The sequence below is a fragment of the Leucoraja erinacea genome, chromosome 1 (assembly GCF_028641065.1).
Source record: "Leucoraja erinacea ecotype New England chromosome 1, Leri_hhj_1, whole genome shotgun sequence".
Classification (NCBI taxonomy): Eukaryota; Metazoa; Chordata; class Chondrichthyes; order Rajiformes; family Rajidae; genus Leucoraja; species Leucoraja erinaceus.
The window spans coordinates 90,077,972-90,094,059 of record NC_073377.1 but is presented as its reverse complement, the minus strand read 5'-3'; the positions used below and the strand labels follow the sequence as shown (position 1 = coordinate 90,094,059).

The following is a 16,088-nucleotide window of genomic DNA, read 5'->3' as shown; positions in this document are numbered from 1 at the left end:
TTATGGGGTTTGTACTTTCACAGTACTCAAGTCATAGAGATACAGCATGGAAATAGACCCTTCAGCCCACCATATCTGTGTGAATAATCAGCAGTCCTTCATTAATCATGTTTTACTCTCCCCACCTTCTCATCAATTTTTCCTAGATCCTACCATTCATCTAAACACCAGGAGCGGCTTACAGACAAAAAATAACCTATTAAGGGCCTGTCCCACTTGGACATCATTTACGGAACATCATTTACGCGTCACGACATGCGCGCAAATGACGCCCAAGTGGGACAGGCCCTTTAATCCGCACGTCTTTGCGATGTGAAAGGAAACCAGAGATCCTGAAGAAAGTTTGATTGGTCACAGAGAAAATTTGCAAATTACACACAAACAGGGGTCAGGATTGAACCCGAGTCACTTGTGCTGTGAGACAGTGGCTCAACGATTTATGTTGTTTTTAGTTTTAGAGATACAGCATGGACACTGACCCGTTGACCGACTGTGTCTATGCTGGACCATTGATCAACTGTTCATAGTTCTGTTATTCCACTTTCTCAGCCACTCCCTACACATTAGAGGCCATTTAACCTACAAACATCTTTGGGATTTAAGAGGAAACTCATGCAGTCACAGGATGAACATGCAAACTCCACACAGACAGCATGCAAGTTCAGGATCAATCACGAGTCTCTGGCACTGTGACGGGGAATGTAAGGGGAAAGCTCATAATTAAGGTTACTGTAAGTCCCTTAACTGCATTGATTTACATAGGGATCTTGGGGTCAAAGTCCATCGCTTCCTGAAGACGGACGATAGTATACATGCCTTCAGGGTTGAGGCATTTGAGTACGAGTCATGATGTAGCTTTTTGGACTTGGTTAGGATGCATTTGAAGTAATGCACGCAGTTCAGGTCACCCCATTATAGGAAGGATGTGAGGTTTTTAGAGGTGATACCACAAATCATTTTACCATAATGATTCCTGGATTAGTGAGTATTAGTTACATAGAAACATAGAAAATAGGTGCAGGAGTAGGCCTTTAAGCCCTTCGAGCCTGCACCACCATTCGATATGATCATGGCTGATCAACCAACTCAGTATCCCATCCCTGCCTTGCCTCCATACCCCCTGATCTCTTTAGCCACAAGGGCCACATCTAACTCCCTCTTAAATATAGCCAATGAACTGGCCTCAACTACCCTCTGTGGCAGAGAATTCCACAGATCCACCACTCTCTGTGTAAAAAAATGATTTTCTCATCTCGGTCCTAAAAGACTTCCCTCTTATCCTTAAAGGTTGACAGGGAAAGGTTGGGCAGACTTGGATTGTTTCCTCTGGCATGTGGAGGTTGAATGGAGGCCCAAGGAAACATATACAATCATGAGAGGCACACATAGGGTGGACAGTCAGAACCTTTTTCCCAGGATATAAATGTCAAATACATAGGGGAATACCTTTAATGTAAATGCTAAGGTTAAAGGTGATGTGCAGGGCAAGTTTTCACAAAGAGCATAATGTGTGCCTAGAATATGCTGCCAGGGGTGATGGTGAATACAGATTCAATAGAGGCATTTAAGGAAACTGTTGGATAGACACGTGTAAGCAGGGCATGGATTATAGGCAGGCAGATGCTAGTTGGTCTTGGCATCATGTTTGACATCATTGTGGGCTGAAGGGCCTGTTCCTATCCCGTACTGTTCTATGAGGCATCAGCTCTATCAGTTGCACCATTGTGCCACCTAGTTTTCAATGAAGTTCGATGTGAAACAGTGCAGCACATGGAGACATCCTGGATAATAAGGAATTCCTTAAACATATGAAAACCGCAGGTAATAAGGGTGATGCTGGCCTGGATGAAAACTGCCTGTGTCCTTTTGCAGGTAGACAAAAATGATGGAGACACTCTACGGGTGAGGCAGCATCTATGGAGAGAAGGAATAGGTGACGTCTCGGGTGGAGCTCTTTCTGTCCTGTTGCAGTGTCATAGTAAAGTGAAAGGCATCAATGGTGTGCAGATTAAAGGTAAATTGGAAGATTAGGTATCTCAAAGTATGGCAAAAAAAAATTAAGAGGGAGAAGATAATGAGAATAAACTTGTGGATAGAAAGTTCAATTGTCAAAGTCAAATTGTCTCCCACAGAGGCAAAGAGCTATTGGGAAGGAAGAACGGAAAACAATCTCCATCACAGGACAAAATAGACACAACAGTAAACCAATAAGGCAAAAGGCCAGAAAGTGCTTTAGCCCTGAGCTTGACGGCCAGAATCCTAGGGGCTGAAGCAATGGCTACAGAGTTAGTTAATGTAGACACAAAAAACCTGGAGTAACTCAGCGGGACAGGCAACATCTCTGGAAAGAAGGAATGGATGACATTATGGGTTGAGACCCTTCCCCAGACCTGACCAATCTCGACCCAAAAAGTCACCTGTTCCTTCTCTCCAGAGAGGCTGTCTGTCCCACTGAGTTACTCCAACCTGTTCTGTCCATCTTCGGTTTAAACCAACATCTGCAGTTCTTTCCTAAACATAGTGAATGTTTTGGTTCATTTCTACCAAAAATTCTTTAGATTCTGGAGTGGTGCTAGACGATTGGAAAACTGGAAATGTACTGTAACTCGGGAAAGGAGGAAGATGGAAACAGGAATAGATAAGCCAGTTAGTCCAATATTGTTGGGGAAATGCTGACATTTCATAAAGCAAATAATTCAAGTCAACATGCTTTTTTTTTAAATGGGAAAAATTGTTGAACAAATTTGGCACAGTTCTTATACGGTATAACGAACAGTGGACAAGAGGAGGATCAAAAGATCTGATGGATTTAAATTTTCAGAAGACATTTGTTTACTGAACAAGGAAAGAGTGCATGGTAATATATTGGCATGGATATGGGTTAGTTAATCAACAGAAAAAAGATAAGTAGATGATTTTTAGATTAGCAATCAGTAACCAATGAAGTGTCACCAGCATCAGTGCCGAGACCCAACTGCTTATAATCTACATCGAACCAAAAAACAAAGTGCTTGAGAAACTCAGTGAGTTAAGCTGTATATTTGGAGAGACAGATAACCTTTCGGGTTAGGACCCTTCTGAGTTCCTCCAGTACTTTGTTTTTTGCTCAAGATTCCAGCATGTGTAGTCTCTTGTGTCTTCACTCAAAGACAATATAGCCAAACCTGCTGAAGATACATAGATGGGCTAGCAAGTAATGAAAAGGACATAGATCTATGAAGATGTATGAATGGACGAGTAACGTGACTTATCTATCTATCTATAGATTAGTAAAACTCTCATCTTGTTTGTTTCTATCTATCTATGAGTGCTTAAGTGATCCTGGAACTACTCCAAAATGGTATACAATAGCGCTAAATTTTTTGCACCACTTTACTCCACCCAAAAATTACATCACAATAGAATCTCAGCTGACAAACAACAGTGTTCCACCCAGTGCAATGAGAGATTTCTTACATTGTTGTAAGGAGAGGGTAGTGGGGGATGGGCAGTGAAGCAATTTTACTTAAAGGTATTTAGTGGGGGAGTGCGATAGGGGAGAGGTGAGGGAGGGAGTGACTGAGGGTAGGGAAAAGGAGAGGGAGGGAGAGGTGAGGGAGGGTGTGGAGGAGGGGAGGACGAGAGGGTAGAGAAGTGAGAGGGTGAAGAGGAGTGGGAGGGAGTGTATGAGCCGCACCTGCACAGTAAAGGGCTATGGGTGTGTGATGGAATATTGTTGCGTTGGGGGAACGGGTGAGTGGTAGAAACTGGTTGCGTTGGGGAAACCGGTTAGTGTTGGAATATTGCATTGAGGGAATGGGACCCAATGGCTCAGGGGGTAGGGAGGGGAGAGGGGTTATGGAGGGTGGGAGTGAGTGACTGAGGGTATGGAATAACTGAGGGTAAGGGAAATTAAAGGGAGGGAGAGGGGAGGGAGTGGAGGAGGGGAGGAGGAGAGCGGAGAGAAAAGGGAGGATGAAGAAGAGGGCCGGAGTGTTGGGGGATGAAGGGAAATGAGCTGCACACGCAATTGGGGGCTCTAGGTGAGTGTTGAAATTTAGCATTGGGGGAACGGGTTACGTTGGGGGAACAGGTGAGTGGTGGAAACGGGTTGTGTTGGGGGAATTGGTGAGTGGTGGAATATTGCTTCGGGGAACAGGTCTCAACGGGTCCCACTTGGTCTATATATTACTAAAACTCTCATCTTATTTGTTTCTCTGCATGCGTACATGTGTGTCTGCCCATGTCATCCCAGAACTACACCAAAACGATACATGATAGCTCTAAATGTTTTTACACTACCTCACTCACAATTGTCCTGTGGTGGTTTGTGTCAAGTTTCATTCAGATTTATGTTATATTTCACAAGTTATTGACATTTAAAGATTTACAAAACCCCACTTTGAGAACAATAACTTGACAGATACTGTGGCAGTAGCTGGGAGATTCTGGCAGTTTGCAGCTATGACGTCACAATGGGATCTCATTTACATAACCTGCAGTGAACAGTGCACCACCTGAAAATGACATCACAATGGGATCTCAGCTGCCAATCAACAGTGTTCCACCAAATGCAATGAGAGATTTCTTACATTGTTGTAAGGAGAGGGGGAGGGAGTGGGTGAGGGGAGGAGAAGAAATGTTATTTAAATATTGTGTTTAGTGGGGGAGGGAGAGGTGAGGAAGGGTTGTGTTGGGGAAAAGGGTGAGTGGTGGAATATTGCATTGGGGGAACGGGGCCCAAAGGGTCAGGGGGTAAGGAGGGGAGAGGAGTTATGGAGGGTGGAAGGGAGTAACTGAGGGTAGGGGAAAGGAGAGGGAGGGATAGGTGAGGGAGGCCCCGAAGCAGTTTTTTTTAACTAGGCAGTTAACCAGTCAATCTAATTCGTGCAAATTGTATTGTATTGTATTGTATTGTATTTTAATGACCACACAGCCAGGCTGGCGGAATTTGTTATCAGTACAGCTCGGTACAGGTTCCAACATTTCATCAAACATTAAAAATATAGCATAGATATACATACAAACAGATGCATTACATAATACATAAGGGCCATGCTTATTCGTATTCCTCACCGTACAGAGTTTAAAATGTTAATTGCAGTGGGAATGAAACTGTTTTTGAAGCGGTTTGTTTTGGAGGCAATTGTCCTGTAGCGCTTCCCAGAGGGCAATAGCTGAAAGGCAAAGTGTGCAGGGTGAGTAGGATCAGAGATGATCTTGCGGGCTCTGTGTAATGTCCATTTGTGGTAAAGGGATGGTAGGGGTACGCCAATAATTTTAGATGCTCTGTTGATGATGCGCTGTAATTTCTTCCGGGAGAGTGAGTCGAGACTGCCGAACCGGACTGTGATGGATGAAGTGAGGATGCTTTCGATGATGGCTGTATAGAAGCGGAGCATGAGATGAGACCTTGCTCTGAACTTCCTGAGCTGTCGGAGATGGAAAAGTCTCTGCTGGGCTTTTCCATAGATGTGGTCTGCGTTTGTCCTCCATTTGAGGTTGTTGCTGATGTGGGTTCCAAGGAGTTTGAATGTGTCAGTGATGGAGATGGATTCACCGTTAATGAGCACAGGAGTTTTGGGGGATGGCTGGCGTCTTGGGTCGATGATGAGTTCTTTTGTTTTTGATGAGTTGAGTAAGAGATCATGGTCTGTGCACCAGGTTATTCAGTTTCTTGGTTGTTGGTGATGAATCCAATGATGGTTGAGTCGTTCGCGTACTTGTACAGGTTGATGGAGCTGTGGTGAGATGTGAGCTGGATTGTATAAAGGGAGAATAGCCAGGGTGAAAGAACACAGCCTTGGGGTGTGCCTGTACTGAGGAACAGAGGGGAGGATGTGTTATTGTTGATCCTCACCCTTTGTTGCTTGTTCCAGAGAAAGCTGTGAATCCAGTGACAGATGCATGGGTCAATGTTCATGTCCAGTAATTTATTGAACAGTTTGGCCAGGTTTATTGTATTGAATGCGGAGCTGAAATCCATGAACAGGATGCGGGCATATGTGTTTGCGGACTCCAGGTGGTTCAGAATGTGATGAGTTGCTAAGTTGACGGTGTCCTCAACTGACTTAAGTAGGTGGGTAGCAGAGGAATGAGATCTCCTGTGCATGTTTCAGGACTTGGAAAATATGATAATCTTTGTATTTGCATGTTTTTTTTAGCAGTGTTAATATGTAAGAAAAGAGCTTGGGACACATCCAATGTGTTAAGGTAACCAATAGACTGATTCCAGATCCGTCCAAAAAGAGGGAGTGATTCATAAACACAAGGCATGCATTTATTTCTCTTTTTTTGCCAAAACATTGGCTTCACCTCGGACAAGATGAGGACAATCAGTTGTCAATGCTGTGCATTGAGGTTCACATACATTTTCAGAACTGTAACATTTCATGTGCACAGCACAAGCAAATTGGAAATCAGCAAAGGTTTATGGGGAAAATGAAATAGCATCATGTGCAAAGATCAGTATTCCCGGCATCTGACCTGTGTGTGCTTTTGTGGCAGCGTGCCCCATTTCACAGTGTTACATTTCACCGTTCGTAATAAATTGTTGCTTAATTTTACTGTCAAGCTCTTTTGAGATAATACATGGAGGGAGAAGAAGTAAGAGGAAATAGTTTATCAATATCTATACCATGAGATGTTTAAAGTTTAAAATACAAAGTTGATGCAATGTACACCCATAACTACCCTCACAGGGTTCCAAATCATGTCCCGTACTGTGGCTCTGCTAACATTACACGATTCCCTGCAATCAAATTCCATGAAAAGCTGCCAGGTGAAGATTTTTAATTTTACATAATCGTAATTGAGACAGGACTGAGAGAGGGCATTTGATATCAACGAGTTTGTTCATGCACTTTCAATGGATCTTAAATGAGTACAGAGATTGTTTATATGTAGTTACCGAGCCATTGTCTTATCTAGAACTCCATCCCGTGTATTAATTACTCTGAAATGAAGGACACATTTCTGACGGAGAATGTAATTTTAAAATTAGAATTGCCGCTAAGTGAGCGGAGAACTGTGCATTTTTAAGTTGGGATTGTTGGCAAATGAGATTCTTACGTTAGAATTGTTGTGAGGTGAGTTTTTTAAGTTAGAATTGTTGCTAAATTAGTTTTTAAGTTGGTCATGTCCCAAAACATCACCTATTCATGTTCTCCTGAAATGCTGCCTGTCTTGTTGAGTTACTCAAGCATTTTGTGTCCTTTTTAATACATTTCTGGCCTCAGTCCTGGATTGAAGAAAGTTCTCGACCTAAAACGTCACCCATTCCTTCTCACCAGGGATGCTGCCTGTCCCACCGAGTCTATCTTCAGTCTTGAATTGCCCATTACGCAGAACTGGTACAAGTCTCCCAGTCTGACTGTTTAATTTTGAATTATGTTGTGAATTTATTTTTTATTTTATTTTTTAGAGATACAGTGCAGAAACAGGCCCTCCAGCTCACCTAGTCTGCACCGACCAACGATCCCCACACATTAACACTATCCAATACTAGGGACAATTTGTACCAAGCCAATTAGTCTACAAACCTATACATCTTTAGAGCGGTGGAGGAAACCAAAATTCTAGGAGGAAACCCACTGGGAGAACGGCAGGTCGCGGAAAGAACATACAACTCCGTACAGACAAGCACCCGTAGCAAGGATCAAACTCACGTCTCTGGCGTTGTAACGCTGTAAGGCAGCAACTCTACCACTGCACCACCGCTGAATTTATTTGCTTTCTTGATTTCAATTATTATCACTCGAACTAGATTTAATCTCAGGTACTTTCGCAAGAATAAATAAAGGAAACTTTTATTTATTTTGCCAATGTTTGGGCTTTTATGATTTAGACAATGTTATAGGATCATGTTGAAGAGAGGATTCTATTTATCCTACGCCTCAGTTCTGTTCTCCACAAATGTTACTCACTTCATCCAACTTCTTGGCCGTTTCTCTTAATATATTCTTCAAGATATTTAGCCGTTTTACCATTGAAAGAAATGATGAATTCTCCTTTCATGCAAGGGGTACATGACAATAAAATAAGATGCAGTCATTTAAAACTGAAATGCATTAACAATTCTAACGTGAGAGGATAGCAAATCTCTGGATTTCTCTGCCCTGATGTATTGGAGACCATATGTAAGATGGAGATAGATAAGTGTTTGAAAGACTGAGGTATCAAAATCTAAGGATATAGGTACAGAACTGGTACAGAAGAGGTTTGCTTAAATTAGCCTTGATATTAAATGGCAGACCAGGCATGCAGAGCAAATGGTCTAATTATTCCATTAATTTGCAGACAAGTACCTATTGGAAGTATGTTTTTGGTGCAGTGGTTCATGAAAGACGGAGACAAAAGTGTAAGCAGTCTTTAGAAAAAAAAAACATGCAATGTAGTGGAGCAGCCAGGCAAAGGAAAGCATTTTCCATGTGGATGATATGTTTAATAGTGTACTGTATTTGGGTGATCTTAGAGTAAATTAACTCTAAACGTAACTGCATATTTTCAGGATGCAAGGAGTGTCTTGATAAGTGAGTGATCTTCATTCTAGTCTAACAGCAAGGTACCAGTTTGTAGTTCTGCTGCTGCTGCGGCTGGTGCTGATGATGAAAACATTATACTGTATACTCTACCCATATCGCTTATTTGGATGAATGCACCACAAACCACATCGTTTCAGAGGAAAGAACTTTAATGAAATCTGAAGATTCACACAAAATGCTGGAGTAACTCAGTGGGACTGGCAGCATCTCTGGAGAGAAGGAATGGGTGATGTTTCGGGTGGAGACCCTTCTTCAGACATCTGCAGTTCCTTCCTACATGTGAATGAAATCTGGTTGCTTTACACATCACACCATTGCTGATATCATGGGGTTAGATCATACTAAGTTGTACCTGTCTTCAACTGCACTGCAATATTTTTCTCCACACTAAGAGAATTAATTCTTCGGCCCAGGTTTGAGATTAGCGTTCCAGCAGTTAATTATTAAACCTATTTTCTCTCTCTCATTTAGCATCATGTGGTGATACAATCCTCATAACCCAGTGGTGGAAAAGTGTTTAACATTTATTCCACGGGTGTTGTTCAAATAGTAGACCCAAAGAAATCAAAATGCTGATGTGGAGCTTTGTTCTGGTTAGAATCCTATTGAGGGTTTGCTTAGCTTCTGGACATTCTGAACATGTTGCAGCAAAATCTTGGCAGGGACAAGGTACTCTGCATAACTTGGAAGAGATCATAATTGGCAGATGCTACAACTATATCAGAGTAATAAATCCTACTGTGGGGTAAGAAAATTGGTTCTTTTTTTTCTTATATATTCCTAAAAAATCAGATAACTATGATCTGAAAGCAATAACCACTTGCCTCTATTACAGCTTTTAACTGTTCCTAGTTATATTCACGACAAAGTTGACAGTGTGTTTTATCCATTAATGCCCTCCCTGTGCTGGAGGGGTTATGGCCAAAGTAGAACAATATTTCCAAACTTGAAATGATATAAAGTGAAAGCTGAGAATGCATTTCAGATCTCCAAAGGGCTCTTCTAATCAAGTTCTACTAACTGCAATATTTATTTATTTATTTATTTAATTCTTTATTTCGAGCAGAAAGAATAAAAAGCAAGTGTGAAACAGCATACAAAAAACAAAACAAGAATATTTATAAAGTGTCATAAACAATATCTATAAATAAATGAAATCATATGTGTCCGAAAAGGAGCAGGAAGAAGCCAAAGCTTATTAATTCCCACCCTTTATTCAACTGCTTATAATTATCATACACATTTAGCAGCTATATGTACACCATATGTACACCAGCAGCTATATGTACACCGAATTATTTACATTTATACACTAATCAAATATTTACAAAGCCATACAAAAAAGAGAGAAAAAAAGAAAAGATAAACTAAAAAACCCTCATATACTATACAGTATCTTAGTCATATATACAACCCTTCACTCTATAATCACCCTTCCCAATACAATCAGTATAACAAATATCCCACTCACAATCACCTATCCTCATCCCAATATCCTTTAAAAAAAAGTGTTTTGTACATCTTTTTAAACTGAATTATGCTTTGTGCTAAATTTTATCTCCTGTTCCAGACCATTCCACAAATTCACCCACAGATTGCTATGCACATACTTTTAAGAGTTGTTCTGACATTGAGTTTTTAAAAATTATGTTCCCCTCTCAAATTATACCCACCCTGTCTTTCCATAAATAGTTTTTGTATATTTCTTGGATGTAATTATTTCTTGCTTTGTACATGATTTGCGCAGTCTTAAATTTAACCAGATCAGTGAACTTTTGTGACTTTAAGAATAATACATTGGTATGTTCATAGATATTGAATGTCCTAACTTTGTTTCTCCCCCATGTTGAAAGGTTTTCTCCATTCATGGAATTATTTTCTGCCCATAGCTCTTTGGATGAAACCTGATCAATACCTTCTGAAAGTAAAATAGTGTCCATTGACAAGCTATTATTTAGTGTCCCCTCACAAAAAAAAATGCTTCCCCATTTCACTGATCCGTTTAAATGTGTTCACATGCTCAATTATTCTGTTTCTAATGAAAGGTTAACCAGGAATAGACATACTTATAGACTGATAGACTGTAAAGATTCGAGACACTGGAACAGTCCAATAAAAAAAAGTTCATGGAAAGAAGATCTGGCATTGATTTATCTGTGGTGTAAATACCTCCTGCGTTCCAGCATAATATTTGGCTCCTGTTCATAAGAGGGAATGGCATTGTATGTAACCTTTCTTGGTCTTGCTGTGGATGTGTCACTGTTGGAAAAAATGCCATCTGCAGTTGGTAAACTGGAGTTCCCCAGGTGTGAACTTCCCAGCACATTAGTTGGAGATTCAGCAGTAGATTTCTTTGCTTATACAAAAACAAATTAACTAAAGAAAGAAAGCAATATGACCTTTAATAATCCTTGAACAGGAAATTACAGAACACTTAAAACGTAGAATTAAAATAGACTTTTAATAATATTATTAAATCACTTTGAGGTCAAAATATTAACACGGGTGGTCATAAACATGGAGATCACAGCTGGAGCCGCGACAGGCTGCCGTGCATTGGCGCCATTTTCAAAGCGAAAGATTAGCAATATGAGAACTAAATGTTGAAAATGTTGGTAAAACGTCAATGAAAAGAGAATAAACTGACTTTTACATAGTTGCTGCAGAAATCACCTTTTGAGGTCAGAGTGGGGAACACGGGTGGTCAGGAACCTGGAGATCTTCAGCTGGAGCCAGTGTCAGAGTGCTTGCATTGTGCAGCTTAGTTTGACAAGCTGAAAGAGACAATATGAAACTCACTGGGGCTCAACTCAATTCAACTCCCTTTAAACTCAACGGGATCACTGGAAATGTTCTCGTATTCTGTGTACATTGTAAAAAAAAGTGAAATAAAAGTGTGTTGTTTTATTCATTGGAGTAACATTGAATATTTCAGAAAAACTGTTACTCTGCACCACCAAATTCCATGCATGCTGGATTATCAACGTTTTAGGCAATATTGTACTCGGGAATATCACAGACAACAATTTACTTCATTTAACAATAATTCTAGATTAATGCAATGCCTTTAACAGAATAAAATAACCTGAGGCTCGTTGCATGAGATTGTTGCAAAACTTTGAGTTATATACTCATATCTTTCTTATCCTTCCCGAGCCGTGTTCCTCCCCATCTTTGCATCCACATTCTGCTGAGATTTCTGCATGCATGGGCCCAAACCATGAAACCCCCACAGCCACCACCAACCCAATAATCCTTCCCCCAAAATAGGTTCCTCAGATCTTACTTCTACCACAAAACTGCTACACAACCCTGTAAATAGCTTGGTGTCAAGTCTTGATTGATTAAATTCACATGAATTGTCCTGAATCACAAGAAAAGCAAAGGCACAGCATGAATCCTATTTGTTATGTATTTTGTTCTTCAGATGTTCTCGGCTTTTCCTGGAAACATAATAGATGCTGCTTTTATTTATCTGACGCACTGGTGCAATGGTTTGAATAATGTGTGAATTTGAACTTTTGGCATTTGCATCCAAATGGTTAAGATATTTCAGTACTTGTTGATTTTATATAACTACTTAATTGCTATAATGGGCGTGGGTGGACATATATTAAATTGCTGCTCCCAATATCAACAACTGGAATTTGGCAGCATCACCTCAACAAGTGCCAACCTGCTTGTGATTCTAAATATACATCAAGCTAGAGATGAACTGTTCCACATTATATCGAAGTTGCTATGTGATTGAATATATTCATCAAAGGAGAAGCCGGAATGAACAAAGCCATTGGTGTTTATGCTGTAGCCTTTCCATTTATGATACTCTTCACACCTACCTCTTTGGCTTAGCCGTTTGGTCTTGGATGCAAAAAATGTGAGAGATAGTATGTCTTACTACGGATATAGCAAGAGAGGTGGTGGGTGATCATCAGAAAGGGTAGTAAGTGCAGATTCAGTGCAGGAGTCCCCTGTGGCCATACCCCTGCTGTGAAGAATACTCTTTTAGATACCATGGGGGAGAGGGTGGGGAAAAGAGAAGATCGTGGCAGTAATCAATTCTATGTTCATCCCAACAGGGGAGAGAGACGCATCAGCAAGTGGTTGTGGTGGAGGTTTTGTTACTAAGGGGAAGAGACAGGTGTTTCTGTGACAGAGAGTGAGATTCCGGAATGGTTTCTGGTGCCAGGATCAAGGTTGTCTCAGAACAAGTACAGACTATCCTGAATAAGGGGATGGAAGAACAGCCAGAGATTGTAGATTGTAGATGCTGGGACTAACGACTAATGTAGAAAGAGGGACAAGGTCCTGCAGAATGAGTTTAGGGAGATAGGCAGAATGTTAAAAAGCAAGACCCATAAAATTGTAATCTCAAGGTTATTCCCTGTGTGACCTGCTGGTGCGAGTATAAAATAGGAGGGAAGGGCAGATGAATGCATGGCTGGGTACTGATGCAGGAGCGAGGGCTTCAGGTACATGGATCATTGAGAACACGTCTGGTGCCGGTAGGTCCCATGCAAGTAGCATGAGTTACACCCAAACTGGAAGGACACCAGAGATCCTTGAAGGGGGGTTAGTTTACAATAATCAGGATAGTTTGAATAATTTGGAAGGAGGGTTGGAAACTAAGTAGCAATATGGCAGTGTGGATCAGAAAATATAATTAAAATATTCTATTAATATACTTATATTAGTAGTGTATAAGTATCCTATTATATGGTATACTTTATATACCATTAGTATTTAATACTAATATTATATTAGTAATATTAATAATACTAATTATTAGTATTTTCCTATTCAATAACTGTTGATTAGTAATACATACTATGAATACACTAATATTAATTATTAGTGTAATTAATATTATACTATTATGGCTTAATTATTTCCTGTTATTAAGAAAACTAGGATCAACTACTAACTGTGAAAATATATTTGAGATTGATCATTTTATTTCAGAGAGAAGAACTGCTCGGCAATCTGGGAAGCATTTCAAAAAGCCTTTGTTTATAAAGACCCATGTAATGTCAGTCCTACAGATTATGAGGCTTTTATCAGGCTGGCAATTCACAAGATACCCCAAAATAAGGTGAGTTGGCCAATTGGTAATGCAACATGACTTTTAAAAACAGACTGCTTAAGTAACGAAAGAGATTTTCTATTTCTTGTAATATAAACATACCCGCAGCCCTCGCATTTTGGAGTTTAGTAGAAGCAGTGGAATGGAGTTAAAAATAATTACTCCTGTTGTTATTATGTACCATACAGTTTAGGCCTGAAAAAGTATGATGTGGCAATATATTAGAGGAGCATCAAGCAACATCAAAGTTAATAGATTTCTTCCGTAGTCTTGGAGAGCAAAGAACATATGCTCTATGTATGAAGGAACTGTAGATGCTGGTTTAAATCGAAGATAGACACAAAATGCTGGAATAACTCAGCGGGTCAGGCAGGCTCTCTGGAGAGAAGGAATGGGTGACGTTTCGGGTCGAGACCCTTCTTCAAAGTCTCGCTGAGTTGCCTGCCTGTCCCGCTGAGTTAAACTCCAGCATTTTGTGGCAACATATGTTCTATGTTCTATTCTATGAACATATTCTATGATATTTCCAATTGCAAGCATGATTTCCCTGGATGTTTGATGACACAAACATTGACTGACTATATTCCAGGCTACAATGGGAGGAAGGAAAGGAGATTACTTGGGACATGATCGACATTTTCATATTTTTGTTGGCCAAATGAGAGGTGCCAGATGATTGGAGGGCAGCAAATATGGTAGGAAGAGGAGCACGAAATATGGTCAAGAAGAGGAGCACGAAAATCCCGATGAGTACCAGCTTGTGTGTGTAACATCATTAGGGAAGTTATTTTTAAAAATAAGGAGTAGAATTAAACTGCACTTGGAAAGACAAGATTTAATCAAAGGTAGTCACAGTGACTCTGTTAGGGGGGAAATCCTGTCTGACCAATTTGTTTGAATTTTTCAGAGGTAACAAAATATGTTGATTAGTTACAGTGCAACTGATGCAGTCCATACAGACCAGTAAAGGCCGACAGGAGATTCTGATTCAAAAGGTTACAAGGCATGGAATTTAAGGCAAGTTGGGAAATTGAATCCAAAATAAGCTTTGGAGATAGAGGGTGAACATGGAGAGTTGTTTTTTCATTGGATACCAATGACCAAGTGTGTATCAAGAAGGTTCATTGCCAAAACCCTTACTATTTGTCATATACAGTAACAATTTGGATCGACATGTAAGAGGCACGATTTGTAATTTTGTAGATGACATATAAATTGGTGCAGCTTTTGATAGTGAGGGGGATAATATTGGGATAACATAATTATAGAGTCATAGTCATAGAGTGATACAGTATGGAAATAGGCCCTTCGACCCCACTTGCCCACATTGACCAACATGTCCAACTACACTCGTCCCACCTGTTAGCATTTTGTCCATATCCCTCTAAACCTGTCCTATCAATGTACCTGTCTAACTGTTTCTTAAATATTGGGATAGTCCCTGCCTCAACTAATTCATCTGGCAGCTTGTTCCATACATCCACCACCTTTGTGTGAAAAGGTTACCCCTCGGATTCCTATTAAATCTTTCCCTTCACCTTAAACCTATGTCCTCTGGTACTCGATTCACCTATTCTGGGCAAGAGACTCTGTGTATCTACCTGATCTATTCCTCTCATGTTCTTATACACCTCTATAAGATCACCCCTCATCCTCCTGCACTCAAGGAATAGAGTCCCAGCCTACTCAACCCTTCCTATAGCTCAGACCCTCCAGTCCTGCTATCATCCTCATCAATCTTATCTGTACCCTTTCCAGCTTGACAACATTTTTCCTATAACATGGTGCCCAGAACTGACCACAATAAAATTGTGAAATGAAAAATATTTGTGACAATAAAAAAATAAATAATAATGATATACATTGGTAAAGTGACAGAACCAGATGGAATTTGGTGATGAAAGCATATGAGATAAACTTGGCTTCTTTTGCTGAAACAAACAATACAACAGTAAGGGAGTTGTGGCATAGATTTACAAAACTTTGGTCATATTGCAGCAGGGATATTGTGTATGTTTCTGGTCACCACACTGTAGGAAGGACATGTTTACACTGGAGTGGGGGCAGAGGAGATTCATCACTAGTCAGGATGTTTAGCCACTAAAAACACTGAAATAGGCAGGCAAAAAGACATAATAATATTCCCAAAAAGGCCTTTATTGACAAAAAAAAGGCATAACAAGGCATTTATTTCCACCGCCAAAATATGGTTGAAAATGTTAATACAAAGGTATACTACATTAAATGACCAAAGTTGCCTGGTTGCACATAATTATTGCCAATTTTTTCAAATTATCTGGTGTTAAGCTATGCTGCCTGTCAGACAGAATATGCTTCAGTTGCGAAAAACTTCTGTCTACCTCAGCTGAGGTCACTGGTGCATATGCGAAACAAGCTACAGACGCAATATTCAAGTCGATATCTTGTGCATTACAACTACCTTTGAGAACTTTAGTTATGTTTTGTATTTCTTCAAGATCTTT

General features: G+C 40.2%; 2 protein-coding genes across 2 annotated transcripts in view; both read left to right on the top strand.

Annotated features, from left to right (window-relative positions):
- The window catches only part of LOC129699137 (ADP-ribosyl cyclase/cyclic ADP-ribose hydrolase 2-like), a 263,707-nt gene that overhangs the window by 174,837 nt on the left and 72,782 nt on the right, over positions 1 to 16,088 (top strand). The window lies entirely within an intron of this gene.
- The window catches only part of LOC129699154 (ADP-ribosyl cyclase/cyclic ADP-ribose hydrolase 2-like), a 34,083-nt gene continuing 26,449 nt past the window's right edge, over positions 8,455 to 16,088 (top strand). The window contains exons 1-2 of the mRNA XM_055638825.1: positions 8,455 to 9,267; positions 13,485 to 13,614. Coding sequence (XP_055494800.1) covers positions 9,092 to 9,267; positions 13,485 to 13,614 — 306 coding nt within the window. The 5' untranslated portion in view covers positions 8,455 to 9,091. The remainder of the gene's footprint in view (positions 9,268 to 13,484; positions 13,615 to 16,088) is intronic.